The sequence below is a fragment of the Artemia franciscana genome, chromosome 1 (genome assembly GCF_032884065.1).
Source record: "Artemia franciscana chromosome 1, ASM3288406v1, whole genome shotgun sequence".
In the NCBI taxonomy this organism is placed as follows: domain Eukaryota; kingdom Metazoa; phylum Arthropoda; class Branchiopoda; order Anostraca; family Artemiidae; genus Artemia; species Artemia franciscana.
The window spans coordinates 6,493,482-6,518,912 of NC_088863.1; the positions used below are offsets into that span (position 1 = coordinate 6,493,482).

Sequence of the window (25,431 nt, forward strand, 5' to 3'; positions counted from 1 at the left end):
AATTGCATATGGTCTTCCCTTAGACGAATTGCCAAAAGGAAGATCCAAAGAAAGTTGATTTAGCTCCATATTTTCAGTCAATGGCCTCCATGATATAGATATAGAAAGAGAATGTTCTCATCGACGAATAAAGAATATACTGGAACCCTGGGATATTGGCTAATAAAGTGAGATGCCGAAAGAAAATCACATGTGACAGTAAAGTTTGAAAAAGAAGTGCTCTCGCGATGTGTAATAGGAAAATTTTAATTAATAGACTTTAAAATACTTTTTTTTAGAATATTATTTTGTAATTTTGCTTATTTGTAGAAAAATCTGTAGTCTTGAGAAACTAAATTGACAGATAATTACTGTAGATGACAGAATCATTCTTCATTTTTGTCGAAATAGATGGCATTCTTAAAACAAATTATTGTTATGTAAAAGAATCTAAGAGAATTTTATTTCAAATTTCGAGTTTTAATACATAATTGTGTTTGGTGAGAGAAACAATGAGCAGCAAAGTAGTCTCTTCAATCCCAAAATTAGTTCAATCCACAGTAAGTTGAATAAAATTTTTATTATTAGCATTAGAAGATTCCAGCTGTGTGCTTTTAATTGAATTGTTTTTACAGGCCTAGGCTAGTCTAGCCAATATTTGAGTTGACTGTTTAAAAGATGAAAACAACCAACCTAATTTGATATTGTGGGTATATTCTCAGCCTAGGTATTGCACATCATAATTTCTGCTGGAATAAGTATAGGCTAGCCTGTATCTATAAGCTAATGTGTTATGTAACAAATAGGTGTTTAAGTAGGCTACCTGTGCTATCAGATTTTGTGGGTTGTTGTGACTGTGCCAAGCACATAGAGTAATAAATAGGCCTCAGTTTATGTTGTATTTAGATGTCTACTTGGCCAAGGTGTGTAAACTTCAAGTTTTGGTAAAATTCTAATTGGGCTAATTGTTTTCTTGCTATCTCAGAAAGGGTTTAGGTTAGGAAAATGAAACTTTCAGGGATGAATCTACAGTCTAAAGTATGTCCCAGGAAGGTATTTTGAAGCATATACCTCCACTACTTCTCCCTCTAGAGGGCACTGACCTTTGATGACCTTTAAAAATATGTTTGTTATAAAAGTGAAACCTTGCAAAATAGATCTTCTGCTTAATTGAAGTACAACAAAATTGTTTTCAGCTTCATAACTTTGCTCAATTCCATTTTATAAGGTTTTAAAGATATGCAAATACATTTCCTAAATTTTGAAAAAAAAACATTGATATGGCTCAAAATTCTACTCAAATAACAGGAATTGCATTTCCAGAACTAAAGGCAGAGAAAAAGCAACTAGTAACTGAAATTTAAGGTAAAATGTTGTTTTGTCAAAATTTCAATAGGTCACATAGGCAAATTTCAGGGCCCTCTAGAGGGAGAAGGAGTAGAGATGGGTAGCCTACTTTAAAATACTTTCCCTGGACATACTTTAGCCTGTAGACCCATCCCTGAGAGTTTCATTTTTGTAACCTAAACCCTTTCCAAGATAGCAAGAAGTCAATTTACTAGAATTTTACCCAAATTTTAAATAGATTAAAACCAGTGGCATCAACTGGGTCAGGGTGATTTCCCATAGATCCCCCCAATTAATTTTGAAAATGCTTTTTTTGGGGGGGGGGAGGTTAAGTGCCTGTTTTTCTCCTAAACTCCTGAAATAGGCATTACTGACTGTAATAGGTACATGCTTGGCTTACCAGGGGAATCACATATAGAGATAAACCTAGGACACCCTTCCAATGCCAATGTTTTAACTTCCTGCCAATGTTTTTATCTGGTTAATAAAAAGTTGAGTTGGTGAAATATTGGTATAAAGTGTTGATACTTTTAATGGCTTAATTTTTTTATTTGGTAAATGGGTGAATAGAAATATATGATGCAAAATTGACAAAAGAAGGCAAGTCTGTCTGTAAAAAAAAGAAAAAAATATACCCTAATTCAAAAGCAATATCACCCCAAATTGGGTGGTAAAAATGACTATCCATTTTGTAAAGTCCATCCCAACCCCAATTGTTTTAGCTAGCAATGCCTCTAAAACTAGCCTTGTACTTTTAAGGGTAATCCTTGGTAAAATTGTAGCAGTTTATGTAACAGGCTTTCCTATAAAGTGAATATACCACTTGATGCCTTTTTTATGCTTTTTATGAATATAATAATTGCTTCTACCTTATATTGAGATTTAAGCACTTTTTGAGCTCTTAAAAATGACAAATTAAAAAAAAATATGATGGTTCATTTAACTGAATTACCAATGAAGCAAACATACCACTTGATGCCTTTTTTTATGTTCTTTATGAATATAATAATCACTTCTACCACAAATTCAAATTTAAGCACTTTTTGAGCTCTTAAAAATGACAAATTTTAATTAAAGTATGACTTATCACTTGTTTTCCACAAAATAATACTATGTTTTTTTAGCACCATCTTTTTGAACATTTTTGAAAAAAATAATGCTACATTTTCTCAGTGCTAAAATTATTTATAAAAAGGTTAGGTTAGGTTGGGCTAGCTTAAAAAGTGTCTAAATTTGAATTTAAGGTAGAAGCAATTATTGTATTTGTAAAGAACATAAAAAAAGGCATCAAGTGATATGTTCACTTTATTGGTAAGCCAGTTATATGAACTGCTAAAATTTTACCTAATTCTATTATATAGGCTAATAAGTAGAGTGTTATCAACATGCTTTAAAGTTTTTGTTGTCATCTAATAGTTAGCTAACAGTTTTTGTCCAGAAATAGAATTGTTGGTCAGCTGTTTTTGGAAACATAGGCTAATAATTAAAGTAGCCTAAACAAATTCTTTGATATCTTTGGACCAAGAGAGAATACTTCTTAGATGGTTGATTGCTTCTAAAAGAAACAAAGCTGGTAAAATAAAAGTAGTCCATTATATTCCTTATTTGATTCTCTTTCCAAATATTGGATTTCTTTTCTTACTATGCACCTCCCCTTTTCCAATAGTCCTAGATATAGCCTACTCCTAGGATATGTAAAAGGTAAAAAAAACAACAACAAACAATGAATCTTTTGCTTTTTAATATGCAGAATTTTCTATTAATAAGATTTTGTGTTTCTTTTCATTGCTATTCATATTAGCAGTAGAAATCAAACATTATCAATCCACTGTATTTTAAATCACCTTACCTTAATCCATCTGAGAGCTTTAAGGTCTTCCAGACCTATAGTGCTCTTGAGTTAATGACTGCCAGTTGAACCTCCACTGCTTCTTCTCCTACTCTTTGTCAAGTTGATCTTTGAAGGACTGGATGGAGGGAGCACTGACAGTTGAATCTTTCAGTTGATTCCAATGGTTTATGACTCTTTTCAAAAAGAATGTTTGGCAAGTTTTCAATCAGGAGCTTGACTTTGGTAGCTTCTTGGAGTGTCCTCTTGTGTTTTGCTGGCGGCTACTGAGATTGCTGCCAAAGATTGCTGACTTTTTGTTCTGCAGCTTGTAAGTAAGCATCATGTTGCTGCACAAGCGTCTGTAAACCAGGGTGGGTAGTTTAAGGTACCTGAGGCGGTCCTTATATGAGGTTGATGCTAGACTTTGTATGCATTTTGACACATGCCAAAATTGAGATGGGGTCTGATGAGAGCCTTATATAGTTTTATAAATGTAGATGCCTGTCTGCTGCTGATGGTTCATTTTAGTAGTCCAAGACTAGAGCTTGCACGGGAAACAACATGCTGGACATGGCTGTGAAATTTAAGTTTATCATCAATGGTTACACCATGATCCCTTTCTTCTGCTCTACTCTCTAGTTGCTCTCTTACTTTGGTGGTGGGGTTTAGATCATGTAGTTTGCCATTGGGTTATTGGGTCCAAGGTGTAATACACAGCACTTTCCTACATTAAATTGGAGAAGCCAGTCTTGGGTCCAAACTTGTAACTCATCTATATCAAGCTGGATACTCTGAGGGCATGCAATACCAAAGAGTTTGGCATCATCAGCAAACAGGTGCATGCCATTGTCAATATGGTTAAATATGTTGTTGATGTAAATCAGGAAGAGAGTTGGACCCAGTACAGTTCCCTGCAGCACTCCACTTAAACTCCACTGCAGTACTAAGTACCACACTATTTTCATTTTCAATTGCAGTATACAACCTAAGACAATTAAGAGTAGAAGATGTGATGTTAATGGGAAAATCTTATTCATTCAAGTCAAGATAACTTTCAATATATGCTGAAGATTGGTCTAAAGGTAATTAATATAGGAAAACAGAAATAATTGAAAGTATTTTTGACCTGACTTTTGAACAATCAGGACATTTGGAGGTACTTAAAAATAACACAAATATATATGATAATTGGCACTCCATGCTTTTGTCTTTAAGCAAAAAAAGAGTAAGTATGCACAAATGAGGGGAAGAGATTAGATATTGAGCCTCAAGGGGCTCATAATTCCTCCAGCAAAACTGGATTTCATTGAATAAACTTTGCTTGTTGTTTTGCTTTGTCAGAAAAGTGACCATAATCTTTGGAAAGAGTATAAAGTCAGAAACCTGATGAAATACCTTTTATTTTATGAACATCTCTCCTTTGAAAGTGCTCAACTTCTAAAGTAGTAACTAAGAGTGACCTAATATGCTTAAAAAAAATATTTAGACTAGGTGAACATGCCACTCTAAAAATGAACTGAATATTGCTTTTTTGGTTTGATACACTTATATTTGTTAATCTTGTAAAAACAAAAATCTATACTAGCCTACTTGGAAAAATTTAATTTTCATGAGAATCATGGAACACTATTAGGATAATTTTAAGAATTCAAGGGCTACTTTTGGAGGATGGCTATGCCATTGTATCAAATTTTTATGTAAACTTTTCATTTTTCTTGAAGAAGCAGGACTTTTTTCTCTAGTTTTAATACATTTAGAAATAAAACAAGTAGCCTAATAAGTTTACTGATTTTATGTGTTTCTTTTAAGTTGGCTGTATTTTGCATTATAAACCAGTTATCAGCTAAATAAGGACAATAAATGACGCAAATTCAGCAAACTTTGGAGTATAGTCTAAGTCTATATATTTACTAGCAAATTTCATTACATCAACCTGAATTAGTTGTGTATGAAAGTCAAAAAAGCTTACAAAAATAGGCCAAAATCAGCTCAAAGCCAGAAAAGGTTAAAAAAAACTTGTTATCTTAGAAAAGACCTTGTAAACTTGTGTGTTTTTCTTGTAACTGAATAAAATAATTATCATTAATAATGTGGCCCATCAGATTTTGAGATAATTTTTTGGAAGAAAATTATAGAGTTCAACACCAAAAAGGATGCTTCCAACATATATACCCATATTTCACGCCTATGTGGGACTAGGATAACATTCCCCTGAGTTTTGGTACTAAAATGCATCACCTGGCCTAAAAATCTGCATTACCCCCCAAATTTGTTTGGCCTTTGGTGAATTCAAGATGTTAACTCCAAGAGCAAATTCTTAGCAAATGCAATGAAGTATTAAAGTTGAATCACAGACTGTGGAAAAATTATATTTTAGAGGGCTCCTGAGGAAAAAGTCTCTGTTGTAATTCTGTATTTAAATGTATCTGCCCATACCTTTTCAGGTTTCAACATAAGATAGTTTCTGTTAGTCGCTATTTTTATCTTTGTTTTTGCATTCCTCTGCAATGCAATTGGTAGTGATGTCTGTGGTTGTTTAGGTTTGATGGATTTTAACTAAACATTTGACTAACAAGAGGACTGGACATTACAACTGTTTCTTCAAAACCTCAGCAGTAATTTACAGCTAATGCTATTGTGTACACAAATTACTTAGGTGCCTGATCAACATGAATATCCTCAATTTTTCCCAGGGCTGGATTGAATAAGTGCAGGGCACAATTGGATTTTTTTTTGCAGGGCCCCCCTTTATATATTAAATTTTTAAGTATAATTCAAATCCAACAAATATATATATATATATATATATATATATATATATATATATATATATATATATATATATATATATATATATATATATATACCAAACTTGGTAATATATATGTAACTTGTCTTACCAAACAAGTTACCAGTAATTTTGGTAAGTTACTACAGAAGTGGTAAGTTTCAAATACTCATGAATTTAAAAGAAAACATTATCTCTTCAATGTCAATTTGATAAGAATTTTTTTTTATTTTTGCATCATTCTATTCGTTTATTTCCTGCTTGATTTACATGGGGAAAAAAAATTCCACTTTAGGCTTCAGATAAATTCTTTATAAGAGATAAGCTAGAGCTGCTGCAGCAGCTGCTCCTCCTTCTCATCTAGTGCATCTTCAAATGCTATGTCTGGCAGATCATCTTCCACCAGACCATCTCCACTATCATGTAGCAGTGAACTATTGATAGAAAGACATGATGGCGGCATGAACATCCCTTCCAGCCTTTCATGTTGATTTCCAGTTATTTTTGAAGCTGCACAGTGATGCTCAATTTTTTTTTTGCTATTGAGTGGACCATTAGATTTTTTTTGCTGTTTCATGCTTGATGTGGTTTCCATGGTGGGTCTGTCTAGTCCATAACCTGACCAGAGTCTGTTGCAGGAGGCTTTGGTAACACAAATTCTTGAGATTTTTACAGCCACTCCCAGAAGCACCAACTTTGCAAAAAAAAAGAAAGAAAATAAAACAGCCCACGAACAAGCTGCCAGTTCAACAGCTTTTGCAGTTTCAAAGTATAATGATTTGGAAAAATCAGCCACTTTTGGAGATGTAGCTACAAAGTTCTGTATTCAAGACCCCAACAAAGTCAGCTTCAGATCTTTTGTTAAATGAATCACCATCCTTCCAAAATTGGTAGGAAAGTTTAGCAAGCTTATTGATTTGACTTACTGCATCTGTAAACTCATCCTGTGTCAGTGAGTTTACACCAAAAGGCAGATCAAGTAGAGTAGTCTCAGCCAGGACAGGATCATATGCAAATATCCTCTTATTTTTTAGGTACATATGGATTTTTCTTTCTTTGGCCTTTGAGACTGGCAAAAGCGGTACAGTCTCCTACGCCCCTGTAGAAAATTGAGGTATGGGATGATACACAAAGCAAGAGCTCCCTCTCCTTCAAAGAAGTGGCAGCCAAGTGAAATTGGCTTTCTGTTTCACATAATTAAAAAGCACTTTTCTGGTATCCTGAATACCCTCATTTATCTCACACCTTCTATCAGTTGACATGTGATTCTTTCATGAAGTGCATAGATTGGTAGATAGATCTCCAGCAAGTTTTAATAGGTATTTCTGGGCAGATAATTTTTTCAAGAAGTATAATCTGCTTTACAGACAACTTGAACCATGTGATGAGACCTGATAAATGTGATGACCTTAAAGATATTATTGACACACTGGTCTAAGCTTTTCTTAGTATCTCAAACAAGTAGATTCAAACTGTCAGGGATGCACCCAATGGTTTGAAGGTGGGGATATTTTTGCTATGATAATAAGGTAGCAAGTTTATTTACAATGGGATTATCAAGGCCAATGTTGTCATTCCCCATTATTGCATTCCTGTCTCCAGTCATAACAGGGCATCAAACCTTAGCAACTTGCTCCAGTTCATCAGCTACAAATTGTGCAGTTTGCTGCTTGTTGTTAGATTCTACTGATTCAAGGAAGAGAGCTTTGTCAGTGACAAGGGCAAAGTTAACAATGGGTTCCTGTCTAATATTTGTACATCCATTAGAACAAAGAACGTTTGCTGTTTTCAATTCTGAATTTCCAGTTTAATGTCAAGCATCCTTTCAGCAAAGCATTCATCCAGGTATTTGACTTGCACTTTGTAATCCAAAATTTCCTTCATAGCTGGATTTTGCCTCTGCAAGATATTCATTTTTGACCGCAGTGAATTGTATATTGCATGCATACAATGCACAAGTCCTGTTGTGCTGTGGCCACTTTTTGGATACATGTAAGCTTTGGTTGCTGCACCACTTCGGTTACAGAAGCAAGAGGGAGGGAACTTGAACAAACAATAGGAGTTAGAAAAGAAGACCCAAAAGTACTGCGAAGCAATGATGTTCCAGCTAAAGTATTTGGATGTACTGGAACCTGGTTAGAGCCACCTTTGTCAGAACTGTTGGAATCAGTGCTGACATCTTCAGATACTGCACCATTGCCTCTTTCATGCAACTCTTTGTTCATGCGCTTCTTTTTTGCAACAGCAAATTTCTCATGGATTGATGATTTCTGTACATCATAATATTCATGGATGTCAATTGGTGCCTTTTCCCATAGCACAAGGTGAAGCTTTTGGTGAAAAGTATTTTTGATTAATGAACAATTGCAATGCTTGCAGAAAGCTTTGGTAACACAATTAGCATTCAAAATGATTTATTTATATAGCCACTCTTTGTTAACAGGGTCAACCAAGCAGAATAAAAGGGTAACTATAGCCATTTAACAAATCAAATGTGTGTCTTTTCACCCAATACTAATGAACGCAATAAATTATGAGAAGTATATCATAAAGATATGCATTAGTGTGCAACATGTAAGTTACCACTTGGTAACTTAACCAGTAATCGTAAGTTTTAGGTCAAACTTACAGATAAGTTTCGTAACTGGTAAGTGTGAGTTTTTGATGAACAAAATGTACTTGATTGAACTCATACTTAAGAGAGCTGCCACTTCACTGAAATCTATCATAAAAAAAAATTCATTAATCAGATTCAATGCATGAGTCATACCCCTTTGAGCTTATTCTGATATTGCTCTGCTGGACTACCTCTGTCATTTTCTGCCTGAGTACAAAGAAAAAACGGGGATATGTGATACGTCAGTCAGTCTAAATAAATGAGACGTTCATAGCAGAAGTCAATTCAATTTGGTGAGTTTTTGACTTTTTACTTGATTTTTTTTACTGGCTATCTTTAACTATAGAACAAATAATCATTGAATTATGTATCCAGTTATTGTGCAGGTAATAGGGCCTATTAATGAAAAAATATTCCTGTTACATCTCTTCTAATAAGACATTGCAATGATGACAAAGCAGCAGTTGTTTTCCATGGTCTCTATCCATTCATCACTGCATATGTTTATCAAATACTTTTCATTATTTATTGCATTTGTTAGTATCAGATAAAAAAAAAACACGTCTAATTTTTAAAACTGCTATTGTTACCAGCTTTTATTCTGCTCAGTGCAAGGTAGCTTAGAAAAGTTTTCTCTTTTGTTGTTTTTATTATGTAAGTTTTTCTTCTATAAATGCTATGTAAATAAGGTGTCAAAAATAAAGGTTTTGTATATAGGATTTTATGGGTGTAAAATTATTGCAACTTTTTCTTAAAGGTAAGATTGCATGATGGGTAAAACCATACGGTTTCAATTAAATTGTACATTTTAGCACATGGATTTGGCCAGAAAATGGTCTAGCATTGTGCAAAACGTTGCATTATTGGATGAGTTGACGGATGCACGTAAGTTGAATCAAAGAGCGTGCTAAGTTTTTGTACCAGTTTTGGAAGGGTGGTGATTTATTTAACAATAGATCTGAAGCTGACTTTGTTGGGGTCTTGAACTCAGAACTCAGTAGCTGCATCTCCAAAAGTGGCACATTTCCCAAATCATTGTACTTTGAGACTACAAAAGCTGTCGAATTGGCAGCTTGTTGGTGGGCTGTTTTTTTTTTTTGTTGCAAAGGTGGTGCTTGCAGGAGTGGCTGTAAAATTTCTCAAGAATTTGTGTTACTGTAGCGTTCTGCAACATACTCTGGTCAGGCTATGGACTAGCATAGACCCACCATTGAAACCACATCAAGCACAATACAGCAAACAAAATTCTTATGGTCCATCAGTCACTTAATAACAAAAAAATGAGTATTGCTGTACAGCTTTGAAAATACCTGAAAATTGATTTGAAAGGCTGGATGGCATGTTGACACTGCCATCATGTCTTTCTATCAATAGTTCACTGCCACATGATATTGGAGATGGTCTGATGGAAGATGATCTGCCAAACATAGCATTTGAAGATGCACCAGATGAGGAGCAGCTACAGCAGCTCTAGCTTATCTCTTAAAGAATTATTGGAAGCCTAAGTGCAATTTTTTTATAATTTTCCCCCTGTGTAAATGAAGTAGGGAATAAACAAATAAAATGATGGGAAAATAATATTTTGTCTTATCAATCTGTCAGAGAAGAGATTATTTTCTTTTAAATTCATGAGTATTTGAAACTTACCACTTATGCGGTAACTTACCAAAGTTACCAGTAACTTATTTTGTAAGAGTAAGTTCCGAAATTATTGGTAAATCTTGCACTCTAATATGCATTGATGGATGGATAGAGCACATGGAAAACAACTAAAGAAATTGAGGCAGACTTGCCTAAGATTGTGAAATAAGATAAAAAGTCAAAACTTTGGCAAAAACCAGCACAAGTATTGCTTTGAAAACCGAGATTTCAAAGAAAAATTCAAATTGGTTGTCTGGAAACCTCTTTGTAATGACACTTCATCCAGAAATAATTAATAATCTAGTGGGATGATGGGAAACATTTATGTTTGGGCACTAGTTGCTGCTGTGTCATCATTGCAATGACTTATTAGAAGAGATGTAACAGGATATGTATATATATATATATATATATATATATATATATATATATATACATATATATACATATATATATATATATATATATATATATATATATATATATATATATATATATACATATATACATATATATATATATATATATATATATATATATATATATATATATATATATATATATATATACATATATACATATATATATATATATATATATATACATATATATATATATATATATATATATATATATATATATATATATATATATATATATATGTATATATATATATATATATATATATATATATATATATATATATATATATATACATATATACATATATATATATATATATATATATATATATATATATATATATATATATATACATATATACATATATATATATATATATATATATATACATATATATATATATATATATATATATATATATATATATATATATATATATATATATATATATGTATATATATATATATATATATATATATATATATATATATATATATATATATATATATATATATATACATTGCATTTTTCATGTAACCTTTAGCATTGCTGTTTGTGTCACAACATATTTTCCAAGAGAGCTGCTGTTTTACGGTGGATTTAATAATTTATAAAGATGTGAAAGGTGTTCTTTAATATCTCCATTGGGGTCTAAAAATTACATTTGGTCATATGAATATGGTCCAAAATCACCTTCAGGGATCTGTGATGGGCTTGCTGCTAAATTCATTTTGTAATAGATTTGTCCAGCTGTTTGAAACATTTTGGCGATTTTTGGTTTGATCACTGTTTATGTTGAACTAAGTTGAAGCAAAACATGAGTTCCAGTTTTGTATTTGTTTAGAGAGCAAGTGATGTCATATAATAGACCAAACCAATTCATTTGGAAATTGTTGATGCAAGAATGCAATTGACCAAGCAGGCTGCAGTCCCCAAGTAACTCATCTTTGTTGGCTTCTTTTCCTGTGTAATAATGGAGGACTCCACAGTGAATACATACAGAGCTGAAGGGTCCCAATGACTTGTAAATAAAACTTGTGGAGTTTGCAGCATCTTTATAGGTTGTTACTGGGTTTTACGCCACAGTCCTTAAGCAGCACATTTTTTTTGTTCTTTACTGTCATTTTGACACTTTCTGATACTCAGCTTTGCCTGTCTGCTAACCTTATAATTCTTTATTCCTCCTTTCCATTTTTGAAAGGAGGAATACATTCTTGTTCCTACTATTGCTTGTAATTCTTGCTGTTGACTATCTTCTAACTCCAAATTTCTTTGTTCCTGTGGTTGTATATCTTCTAACCCAACATTTATCTTTTCTTTATCTTCATTTTGATTCGTTTCTGATCCTCATTGTTATATGTCTCGTAACCACATATTTTGTTTGTTCTTCACTTTTGTTTTTGAGTTATTGTGATTCTTGCTGCCATCTTCTTTTAACTGCGTATCTCTATGCTCTTCAATTTCGTTTTGACTTGTTCTAAATGTCGGTTTCGCTAGTATTCTAAATACATATCTCTTTGATCTTTATTTTCGTTTCTAACTTCTTTGGACATTTTCAGTGCCTTTTGCTTTAGCTGCTTGGATTGGTCTTGTCACTTTTGATGGTCTAAATTGTTCATCATCACCCATTCTACATTTACATTTTTCAGGTTGTTCTCTGGATTTTGTCTCATTTGACGGTCCAGTTTGTTCGTTTTGAGCTTACGGTTTTGTCCTCTTTTCTCCTTTTTTGTGCTTACCTTAATTTACGTTTCTGTTCCCTTGATATCATGAAAATGCTGAAAATGCCCTTTCAAATGTATATAATTGAATATGGGCACTTGAATGTACATATTTCTAAAAAAATTTCAGCGTGATATTTTCCTTGTCTTCACTTTTAATGAACATAATTGCTTAACTACTTAGTCTATCCTGATTGTTGTTGATACCAAGTAGTTTCTTTTATTGGTATTAGCCTTGAAAATGATCTTTCTCCAGAAGCAATGCACAATGACATTGTTAAGAACATTTCAAAATTTCGAAAATCAATTGTTCATTTTGATGGCAGCTTAGGGCCCGATTGGGCCCAATCGCCCATTTATTCGGCCCTATTTATCGCATGGATTGAATAGGTAACTAAATTTCCTAAGTCAGTATCTAAATTACTATGAATTAAGTCATTGTTTTTCTTCAGGCAAAGTATGCAGCTGCAGCAGCTCTAAAGAAATAAGCAAAACTAAACAAAGAAATGTAAATTAATTTTCACTGTATGAGTGATTTATTCAATGGCATGGGGAAACAATTTTTTGTTTCCCATTAATGATTTTCAGAGCAAACATTGAGCTTTGTAGAATAGAGGTATAAAAAATTCGGGGTTCTTCAGTTATTTATTTATTAATTTATATTTTTTTTTTCAGGCAAAGTATGCAGCTGCAGCAGCTCTACCAAAAGCTGATACCCCACCTAAAAAGGAAGCAAAAATCAAGAAGTTCAACATTTACAGGTGGGACCCTGATAAGAATGGCGATAAGCCACACTTGCAAACATATGAAGTTGATCTCAACACGTAAGTTTCCTGTATTGTTTACAATTCATTTTAGTGATTAAGTGCAACCTATATTTTAGCTTTTGATCCAAGTCTGCTGTTTTCCCTTTTCATGTTACTTTCCTGTACATTTTCAAAAATGATCTTAAAAAGCCAGGGCAAAATACAGGGACCTGTGTATGGGACAAGAAGGCTTCTTGATGAAAATATATATTAACATTTGTATATTGCCCCCATCCCCACCTTCCCCCCCCCCCCAAACAAAAAGTTTCTACCCATGCCTGATGAAATACATAAATCATAAGAAATTGACTTATCCATCAAACATTTAGTTTGTAAACCTTTTGAACCAAATTCATTGTGAGATTTTTCTTCTTTTTTTTCCTATATTCTTGGCGCCAGGTAATTAACGGTATCGAATATGCCGCTACTGAATTACCTCATTCCAAAACATTGAGGCTTTAAATGCATGTTGAACCCCTTTTTGAAGGAATCAAGGAATACTATCTCCATGAAGATTGTTCATTCTTGACAATTTAAGCTCAACAGAAACACCAGAAACTTTTTTTCATCAGTCAGTTATACTGGTCTCAAAAACAAATTAAGTTTTATCCAATTTTGCTTATAGTATATCTTGGCAGTCCATTGCCAATTCCTGGCAAACTCATTTGTCATATTTCGACTTGTTTATTTGAAATCAAAGCTATACTGCTCTCTCCCTTCGCCCTAGAAATATCTAAATATGCCATTTTTACTAGATTGTTTCTATTGCTTTTTATCATTATTCATCCTCACCTATAAAACGCTTGTAAACTACTTCTTCCATTAGAAATTATGGACTTTTAGTTTCTTTTCTCCATGTATATGAGGGGTCTTAAACTTTTACAGGGTACTGCAATTTATATTTGCATTAGTAGCTCCTTGGTTTCCAGGAACTAGATAGTCTACTCAACTAATGAATCTAATTCGAGTTATATTTAACTGTTTATTCCCCTTCCTTGTGAAATCAATTTGACAAGTGTTATATGCAAATAATGAAAAGCAGTTGACTCAATTTCAAACCTCACCAAGGAAATAGACCTTTTTACTAATACCCCTAAGTGCTGAATGTTAGTCATTAATAAGGATGATAAATAAAGCAAGTTCTAGGGAAGATCCCTGTGGAATTTCATGTGGAATCCTTGTGGAATAACGAAAAGCAAATGACTCAATTTCAAACCTCACCAATGATGTAGACCTTTTTTCTAATACCCCTAAGTGCTGAATGTTAGTCATTAATACGAATGATAAATAAAGCAAGTTCTAGAGAAGATCCCTGTGGAATTTTGTGGAATCCTTGTGGAATAACGAAAAGCAATTGACTCAATTTCAAACCTCACCAAGGATGTAGACCTTTTTACTAACACCCCTAAGTGCTGAATGTTAGTCATTAATATGAACGATAAATAAAGCAAGTTCTAGGGAAGATCCCTGTGGAATTTTGTGGAATAACGAAAAGTAATTGACTCAATTTCAAACCTCACCAAGGATGTTGACCTTTTTACTAATACCCCTAAGTGCTGAATGTTAGTCATTAATATGAATGCTAAATAAAGCAAGTTCTAGGGAAGATCCCTGTGGAATTTCGTGGAATCCTTGTGGAATAACGAAAAGCAATTGACTCAATTTCAAACCTCACCAATGATGTAGACCTTTTTTCTAATACCCCTAAGTGCTGAATGTTAGTCATTAATATGAATGCTAAATAAAGCAAGTTCTAGGGAAGATCCCTGTGGAATTTTGTAGAATTCCTGTGGAATAACGAAAAGCAATTGACTCAATTTCAAACCTCACCAAGGATGTAGACCTTTTTACTAATACCCCTAAGTGCTGAATGTTAGTTATTAATATGAATGATAAATAAAGCAAGTTCTAGGAAAGATCCCTGTGGAATTTTGTGGAAATTCTGTAGAATTTCCGTGTAATAACGAAAAGGAATTGACTCAATTTCAGACCTCACCAAGGATGTAGACCTTTTTACTAATACCCCTAAGTGCTGAATGTTAGTCATTAATATGAATGATAAATAAAGCAAGTTCTAGGGAAGATCCCTCTAAAATTTTGTGGAAATTTTGTAGAATTCCTGTGGAATAACGAAAAGCAATTGACTCAATTTCAAACCTCACCAAGGATTTAGACCTTTTTACTAATACCCCTAAGTGCTGAATGTTAGTCATTAATATGAATGCTAAATAATGCAAGTTCTAGGGAAGATCCCTGTGGAATTTTGAAATTAACTCAAGTAAGTTGGGATGTAGAATGCTCAATTTCGTCATTCATTTGTGAAAACTTCCAATAGTTGAAGCTTCTATGATAGGGGGGACGCATATCCTCTGTACCATAATGGACAAGTCTATTTTAATTTTTGTTGTTCTGATTTCTAATGTAAGTTCTTTTTTTTTCTTGTGAAGGTGCGGTCCTATGGTCCTTGACGCCCTAATTAAGATCAAGAATGACCTCGATTCAACTCTAACCTTCCGTCGATCTTGCCGCGAAGGTATTTGTGGCTCGTGTGCTATGAACATCAATGGTGTGAATACTTTGGCTTGCATCAGGTGAGTCTTTAAGAACAAACTTAATTCTTAGCAGGTACTGATTTCCTGAATCTTTGCTTTCGGTTGGGAGTGTAATGTGTGGTTAGGGTAAATCATGTGATGCTTCTCGTGTTTTCTCCCAAATATCTGCAGGTGCCTCTGGAGCTGGATTGACTCTTAGAGAGTGTAAGTACTGACCCCTATTTCAAACCAAATAATCACCAGTACCGAGACTCGACTATGTGCCTCAGGGAATAGCCAACCATTTGGCTAGGAAGGCTCGTCCTTGCCGGTTTAATTGGCTTGGCTAGGACGAGAGCAAACACACAGAATGTTCCTCAGCTTTCTCTTTTCTTTTACGAAAAAACTAGCAACACTTTCTGGTTTCTCTATATTTTCGTTTTGTTCTTTTCAATAAAAGCACCAACATTCAAATAAATGCAAGAGATAATACAGAATTTTATTGACTTGTGGAAAATGCAATTACTCTAGCTGCCGGTTCTTCGCAGTTTAAGACCCGCAGGCTGACTGGTACCGATATGGCTCTTTCTGCTCGCTCAAACTCTTTTCTGCATAAGTTTACAATAGACTTAATAAACACGAATTAAACCCATCAAAACAAACCTAATTTGTTAACATATCAATTGCCTGTAAAATACCTTCCCAATGGAAGCTGGTAAAGAAACATCCACAATCAGGTTAATATCTGGTGGAAGCTATAATAGAACTTTTGGTTTAAAATATACCTCTTTTATGTTTATGATCCTTTTCTCCCAAGAAAGTATATGGACTTTATCAGATAATAGTCTGACACGTTTCGCTAAAATAAACAATAACAAGCTATTTTCTGTCCTATTTTCTTCCAATGGAGCCCCCCCCCCCCCCCCCTGCGATTTAAAATGCACTACGTGGTAGGATCCATTCCAGCAATAACACTTGTTATAAAGAAGAACAAACTACTACGGGTAACTCATAAGGGTGATTGGATTTTCTGACATTCCATAGCTCAAACTCAGCATACCTAACTGCAACAAAGAAAATAGGTTTGACTGCAGATTTAATAGCTTCTAATGTTTTAACCTACTCCCCCTTTTTTCAAAATATGGCATGTTGCTGTGAGGAAATTCGTCTACAATATTGCAATCAACTGTCAAAAAGTTTGGAAGAACAGGAAGGTCTGCAAGTCTGGAAACCAAGATTAGAATATTGGAAGCTAAAGATGTTTTTTGGAGAAATTGTCCACGGATTGTTTTGAATACCCGACTTACTGACCATATTACGAACAGTAGGCTGTACAAAAAATCTGCTGATGCAAACCCGCTTTCTAAGGCTATAATGAGAGATATGTTGAGATGAATAGGGGATGTCATGTGGATGAAAGTTGACAGGTTGCCAAAGATCGTCCTTTTTGGCCAACCGTCTAGGGTTAAACAGAAAGCAGGTCGTCTGGTCGGGTTGGGAGGATGTCGTAAAGAAAGATTTAAGGGAAATGAGAACTTCCAGAGAGAGCATAAGGATGGATGCTTTGAATTTATTAGGATGGAGAAAGAGCGTGCTTAGCTGTGTTGGCCTCAGGCGGCTTGATACTGCAGCGAGTTGTTAGTACTAGTAGTTATAGAACAGATGATGGCAAAGTTCTTCCTTAGTGTTTAAGGAATGTGAAGCTTATAGGGTAATTTTTACAGAGCAGGGTAGCAGAACAGAAGTACTTGTTGCTTCTTTTTCTTCTATCATCCCTTGATTACATAATTGCTAAATAGAACCTGCGATTTGCTTACCCGGGAATTCTGCTGCCATGTATAGCGCCGTTGTTACCCTGTCTTCATCAAGTAAGTGTTCCTCATCGCTACGTTTATATTCACGGCAACTTCAGCAAACATTCATTGATGGCCGTACTGAAATCCAACCAACGCTATATTATTCCTCAAAATTGCGTTATTCGACACTGCTGTTTATTTTACTTAACGTCCATTGATTGCCGCGCTAAAATACAAACAACGCTCAACGCCATTTTATTCCTCGACACTACATTATGCTTCACCGTAGTCTATCTTAAGGACGGCTCAGACGGCGTTTTCAAAGTTCGCAAAGTCATTGGCAAGGTTCGTAAAGTTGCATCGTAAACCTTCCGTAAACCTTTACTTGAACAAGCATTAAAGTTAAACTTTAGTTAACTTTTTTCGTAAAGTTCATAAAGTTGACCAATAGGGAAAGAGTTCCAGAGCAAAAGTTTTAAACAGATTTGGAAATGTGGAATCAGGAAACTGAAGATATGCTGATTTCTCATGTCTTCTAAAATATGAAAATATGAACTTTAGAACTAACTTCCTTTTTATACAATCCTAATAAGGGGGGAAATTAATGCCTGGTTTGCTTCTCACTCAATTGGACTATCTATCTTGGCTTTTTCTACAACTAGCCCTGACTTGATGCCCACAACTATTCCATTTTAATCCATATAATTATTTATAATTATATTTTCTCCAAAATATGAAATGCTTCAGAAATATGAATAGTTTGATGTTCAAAATGCACGTAAAGTACAAGGCTCATATGAGCGGTGAAAACTTTACGGAAACACACTTTGCGAACGACTTTACGAACGCCGTCTGAGCCGTCCTTTACGTAAACATCCATTGATGGCCACACAAAAATCCAATCATTGGTATATTATTTCTAGACTCTGCGGTATCGTTTACGGCAGCGTTCATTGATGGCCGCACAAAATCTTATTTTTTTTTATCTTTGAAATTCTATCACTGTTTACGCTTCTTTTCTTCTTTTGAAATTTTAATTTTGGAATCTTCATTACTTTAGACTTTTATGGAATCTTTTCTTTAATCTGGTTTTTTCTACTTTCTCAATTTTTCTTTCTCTTCTTTTTATTAGTGCACTTTAATGGGTAAAACCACAGGAGACGGGTACTTGTGAAGGAAACACTAAAATGATAAAAGGGCACCATTCTATGCTTCATTTAAGGCTTTGTCCAAGTATCATATTCTTTACACTGACAAAAGCCCCACCCGCCACCCTCAATGAACCCAGATATTAATTTATTTCAATATAAAAATCGAGTTGTATATAAAGTACATAAAGTGAACTCGCAAAAAAACATCAGCAAATGTAACAAGGCATTGATTTACAATAGGTTTAATAACATACCTGAGTAAAATACTTAAATAAACTGGAAAATATCAAACGTTATTTGAATTCTGAAAAGGAAAAGGTTGTGCATAATGAGAATATCCCTGACTTGGGATACGAATCATCTGTCTTAATCCTAACTAATTCCAACGGCTTTTTAATTTTAAATCTCGAAAACTAAAATTTCGAGATTAAATCTCGAAAATTTATTTTTCGAGATTTAATTTTAAATCTCGAAAAATAAATCTCGAGATTTAATTTTAAATCTCGAAAAATAAAATTAGCAAGTTCTATTTGCTAATGCTTCCGTTGATGTGCCTTTCGCACCTTTGAATGGGGATGGAATAGTCTTGTACTTTCGGTCCTCTGGGTACCATTAAATATTTGACTTTGTTGTGGTCGTATATATAGATAGGATAAAGTCAACTTATTAGTCATTTAAAGAAGTTAATTAAAGAAGTTTTCAGCATATGGCATGAAATCTCGAAAACTAATTCAGTTTTTACTAAAAATAAATAGAAAACCAAGTAAAAATTTTGCACAGTTTAAGTAGAAAACGCGAATTGAAGAAAAACTGCAGATTTTATTATATGAAAAAAGAACGACAGTACTTAGAGCATGTGGGAGGCCCTAATTTATGGCCTTGGCAATACGCAGAACTAAAAACACTGCTAATGAAATTCTTACTTTATGACACGCAGCAAGTTTCTATTTAACAGATTTCCATCTTTTTTTCCATTTTTATCCATTTTTAATACTATTGTTCGATAATGTAATTTTGTTTTAATTCTTAAGGATCTTATTGCAAAAATTTCAAATACTACGGATATGTGTGATTCTTTTGCTATCTATAGCTAGCTTTGTTTATGCACTATTTTTTCAGTCGATGTGTAAAGGATTTTGTAATTGGCAGAATTTTTAATATAAGTAGCCAGCCTATGGCATTTTCCGCCATTTTTGAAGTTTTGTCAATGAAATATCTGTAAATTCATATAAAATTGTATTATCAAAAAACATTTAAGAATATGAATAAAAATTGAAAAAAGATGAAAATTTATTTCCTGGAAACTTTGCTTATTATAAAGTAAGAATTTCATTTGTAGTGCTTTATTTGTTTTGCATATAGCTTAGAGCCAATACCAAAAAAATCCTTTTTAGTATATGCAAAAATTGTATTTTGTGACCCGCAAACCATTTCACCCTTATGACCTTGGCTCTTTTCTAAAAAAGGTTGCCCATGCGTGATGTAGACACTTCATTTCTATATTATTGTAAAATTGACTCGACCATTTTGCAACCTCAATTGTTTTTTTACCAACTAATTTGAAGTTTATTGTAGGAGCACCAACCTTTTATCTCTGGTACTTAAATACATTCAAATCATTTTTATTTGATTTTTTAGGATAAAAAAAAACTGTTTATTATAAAAACTATTTTTGTCATTTTTTTTTGCTTTTAATCTAGACTCCTCGTTTCTATATTATAGCAAAATTGATTCGACATCAAGCAAGGCAACAAAGATCTACCCATTGCCTCATATGTACGTGATCAAAGATCTTGTTCCTGATATGAACAACTTTTATGAGCAATACAGGTCGATCCAACCTTGGCTTCAAAGAGAGGATGAAGCTCAAATGGGCAAACAGCAATTGCTACAATCTGTTGAAGATAGAAAGAAACTGGTTGGTACAACCACTTTTGCTTACATTTATATTATGAGTGAGAACGCTTTAATTGCATGTCATTGCCTGCCCAAAGCCATGAATATTAATAATTTGTTGCCAATTTGTTTTATGGCAGCATAGGGGGATACCCCTATTATTTCTGAAAAAAATTAAGAAATTTTTATTCTAAAATTTCTAACTTCTTTTATTTAAAAATTTCTTATTATTAAATAATAAGAATATATTATAATTTAATATAATTTAATATATTAAAATATAATTTAATATTTAGTTATTGAATATTAAATTTCTTTTATATTTTAAAATTTCTAAATTCTAAAATTTCTTATTCTTTTATTCTAAAAAAATTAAGAAATGAAGACCGTGTGGGTTTTTTTAATGCCAACGAAAAGGCTGGACGAAAAAAGTGAATTTTATTCATTTGGTGCGCATTTCATTCATTTCGCCATAGCAATTCTTTCATAACGCTGAAGAAGAGAGGGGGTTGTCGTCCTGAAATATTCGCTTTGTTCGTCCAGTATTTCTGTTGGCCTTAAAAACCCCTTTCTCGATATTCATTTCTTTAATATGGGACTATACATAGGACTTCGGAAGGATACTAATGATAAATAGTTAATGATAAGAAATTTCAACTGACTTCAAAACCCATATTATGCCATGTCATATTTATGCATAGAGGGTTGCCCCCCCTCTCACACACACAATGAGATGGGTCCAATGATCCTCCTCCAGGCAGAGGTCCAAATATGATGGTACAATATTCTATTGCCACCTGATCTTGTAAAAAATTTTGCTACCTCTTAAGCCTTAGATGTGTTTGCACTTCAGTAATTGATCAAATCGTAAGCATTCTAGTTCTCCTTAATTATGATAATGAACCCCCCGGTTGGTGGTTTTTTTTTATATGCGCTGTTACCTGTTAAAAAATAGTTGCCTGCTAGGTTAGCTAAATAATAGCGGCTTTGACAATCCGTAATTATTGTCAGAGTGGAAATTTGAATATTTTTCTGAAATTATTAGATCTCTGTTTTTCTTTTATTAACCCAGTTTAATGTATCATATACGGGTTTTCCTCTAACCGTATATCCCCCTAAAACCATGAAATAACAATTTTCAATAACCATATCAATGTATTTTAACTTTATTTTTTACCTGTATTGTAAATTCACTACAGAAAAGGGAGCAAATATTTTAAAAGTGAGTTATTTATTTGTAAACTATTATTTTGCCGAGAATGCACTATGAATTTCCCTCCGTCCCTTCGTCCCTCCCACGTAGTGTTTCAGAAGTGACTCTGAAGACACTGAAATATGCTGGGTTTTTCCAACAATTTCTTGTTATTTCGGTTTTCTGCTTCTGCATCATAATTATCACACTAAAATTAATTAAGATTACGAAAAAAAGAAAACCATGGGTCTGTCTGTTCTAGCGCTTAGATATTAATTTGATTTGAGCCAAAAAAAAAATATTTATAGTTATTTATAGTCATTTTTATTCATAGTTATGACTTCTGGCCTCTTCTCAGATTTTTTAAATTTTTCGGATTCAGTCATAGACTTTTTCATTTTAGATTTTCAGTTGATGAATCTTTTTTACATGAGTGCAAAAATAGAGTCAATAAAAAGAGCTTATACCCTTCCCATGGGTATTTTTAAATTTTTGCTTAGACCTTTTTAATTTTTGTGATTTCCCCTCTTATCTGGTGACTCTGAACGATTTGTCATATGATTTTGAAAATTCTTTGGGCCCGTAATGATCTTAAATTATTCCCTAGTACATTATATCCTGGATTGTCCACACCAGGAACAATAGATGTTCTACAGACAACCCCTACGAGGTGAATTTACCTTCAAGATGGTCTTTATGCCTTACTTCATAAAAGAAGACGAATTTCGCGTGTAGATAGTAAATTATGATAGTCACATCAGCATAATGTGATTATTATGAGCCTTAATTTTACCTATTTTTTGTTTTCTCTTTATAGGACGGTCTTTATGAGTGCATTTTATGTGCTTGTTGCAGTACAGCCTGCCCATCCTACTGGTGGAACGGAGATAAGTATCTTGGACCAGCAGTATTGATGCAGGTAATATTTAATTTTCATTTTAGCATAATAAGTCAGCAGATTTAGCCGAACAGCATAGAGGAATAGCCTAGTTTTTCATCATACACGTTAAGATTTTTCTTGGTCAAATACCTAGGTTAACTTACTTGAAAGATCCTCAACTGCTTTAATGGCTTTTTTGCCTTTTGCTGGGAGCCAAACGATGTACTCTCCTCTTTGGAACCGGAGGATCTGTGTAATTTGTGCTGGGGGGACCCAACTGGATTGAGGATCAGGCCTCAAAAGCCCAGAGCCTCCCCGTCCCAGGTGACTGAGCTCACAGTCACGCCACTGACCCCCACAACAAGCCAGGACTTGGGTATTTGCATACTAGGATTTGAACCCGCATCCTAAGGATTGCAAGTGTGCCGTCCACACGGCTTGGGTGGCTCACCTAAAGACCTTAGAATGACTTGGGAGGGTCATTTTGTTTGATCAGCTGCAGCTTCTGTAAAGATCTTAAAGCAGTCTTTGTCTCATCTTCGACCATGATTCAGGAATACTCCTCTTCTCTGGCTCTGCATCTTATTATTATCCAAAACCTGCCCCTCGCAAATGTATCCCTGTTTATCCTAGGAATTTTTTTTCGGGTCCAATTAAGCAATTTTTTATTCATGATTATTTAAGGAATAATTGTTGTAACAACCAATCAGAAGGGAAAGTAAAAAGGAACAAGGATGTGAAAGAAGCCCTCCGAAAGAACCTTCACCAATGTTAATTCAATTGGGGGGGGGGGGGAAAGGCGTCAAAAATTTAAAAAATCTTGGCGCTTCTTGGCTTATCGAAAACTCTTCCTTTTAAAGCAAATACGATTAAGCGGGTATTTCAGTAGTATATTCAAAATTTATATTAATATATAATCAAACTTATATATTAATAGTAAATATTAATGTAAATAGTAAATACTAGTACATCTAATATTAGTTTTTATTGTTGAATTTTTTTAATTATTCTCTCAATACAAATTTAGATATGAATATATTTGAAGCAAATACAATTAAGTGGGTGCTTCATAAGTATATTTAAAATCTATATTAATATATAATTATATTAGTATATAAAAATTATAATTGATGTATGCATAAAATTTGACAAATTGGGGAGAACTTATTAGTATCTTTCTTCAATTATACATGCTGTCAATAACTATTGTTAATAGTAATATTATAATTAATGTTAGTAAATACATCGGATTTAACAATTTAGGGGAGGAGTTTTTAGTACCTTTCTTCAATCGTACATCTTGTCAACATCCTGTCAATAATATCATGATTCACAATAATATATACATTGGATTCGACAAATTGGGGGTGGACTTTTTAGTACCTTCCTCCAGTGGTACATGCTGTCAATTATAATACTGTGATTAATGTTAATATATGTATATAAGGTTTGAAAAATTGATGACTAAAGCTGAAAAAACTGTCATGTTCCACAGAAAGCTCCCGAATAATGCTATTCCCCTAATCATGTGTTTCATGATGTCAATTTGCCTTATTTCTCAATTAGAGAGAGAGAGAGAGAGAGAGAGAGAGAGAGAGAGAGAGAGAGAGAGAGAGAGAGAGAGAGAGAGAGAAGATTCAAGTGTCACTTAGAAACAATCTAAAATTACAGACTAAACATTTTAGATCATAAATGTTTCCTGTAGATGTATTCATTAAAATGATTACGACTCTTTGTTTACGAAATTGTTTTCTGTTTACGAAATTGGCAAAGAGCTAATAATTATTAAAGGTTTGGGATAGGTGGTAAATACAAGTTATCCTTACGCTAATAAAATAATATATCACTTTGGGTCTTAGAAGAGGATAGAGGGTGAAGTTTTAATGAAAGAGACAGTTCTTTTCAACGGACACCTTAGCCATTTATACACAGAAAAAATTATAGCTCATGTTTCATAATTTTAAAATACCTATTCAATAGAATTTCAGGTCTATTAAGGGGTTTCTAAATTCTTATCCACCTTCTATATCCGCCGTCTTTTTGAGATATTTTGATTTCTTTGGCTAAGGTGGATTCTAAAGCATAATTTGGATTAATTTTGCTTTCTAATCGACAATGGTAGGAACACGAATAATAGGATTAACAACAAGTTTAATAGAAATCGTAAAAAGTTAGAGTGAAATAGTAAAAATAGGTTAAGTAAATAGGGTCTTATCAGAGGATAGAGTGTGAAGTTTTAATGAAAGAGACAGTTCTTTTCAAAGGGACTTGCCATTTATGCGCAGACAAAATTATAACTAATGTTTGATAGTTATAAAATATCTATTCAATAGAACTTTCAGGTATATTAATGGGTTTCTAAATTCTTATTCACCTTCTATGTCCGACGTCTTTGAGATATTTTGATTTCTTTGGCTAAGGTTGATTCTAAAGTATAATTTGGATTGATTTTGCTTTGTAATCTTCAATGGTAGGAACACAGATAATAGGATTAACAAAAAGTTTAATAGAAATAGTAAAAAGCTAGAGTAAAACAGTAAAAATAGGTTAAGTAAATAGGTTAATTGTAAAAATAAATGAGGAAAAGGACAAATTTAAAAAAGGATATAAGAGAATGAAAGAAAAGGAAACTAATTATTAAAGTGGACAGGAGAGAATAGTTCCTATCATTTTCCTAAGTTAAAGGCCTAAGTTTCCAATTGTTAAAGGGCTGGGAGAGGGGGTACATACAAGTTGTTCTTACGCTAACAAAATAATATATCCCTTTGGGTATTAGCAGAGGGTAGAGGGTGAAGTTTTAATGAAAGAGACCGTGCTTTTCAAAGAGACTTG

General features: G+C 33.4%; 1 protein-coding gene across 1 annotated transcript in view; it reads left to right on the forward strand.

Moving 5' to 3' along the window:
• Positions 1–357: 357 nt before the first annotated feature.
• The window catches only part of LOC136024872 (succinate dehydrogenase [ubiquinone] iron-sulfur subunit, mitochondrial-like), a 36,120-nt gene continuing 11,046 nt past the window's right edge, over positions 358–25,431 (forward strand). The window contains exons 1-5 of the mRNA XM_065700398.1: positions 358–539; positions 13,023–13,171; positions 15,601–15,744; positions 20,354–20,549; positions 22,537–22,638. Coding sequence (XP_065556470.1) covers positions 492–539; positions 13,023–13,171; positions 15,601–15,744; positions 20,354–20,549; positions 22,537–22,638 — 639 coding nt within the window. The 5' untranslated portion in view covers positions 358–491. The remainder of the gene's footprint in view (positions 540–13,022; positions 13,172–15,600; positions 15,745–20,353; positions 20,550–22,536; positions 22,639–25,431) is intronic.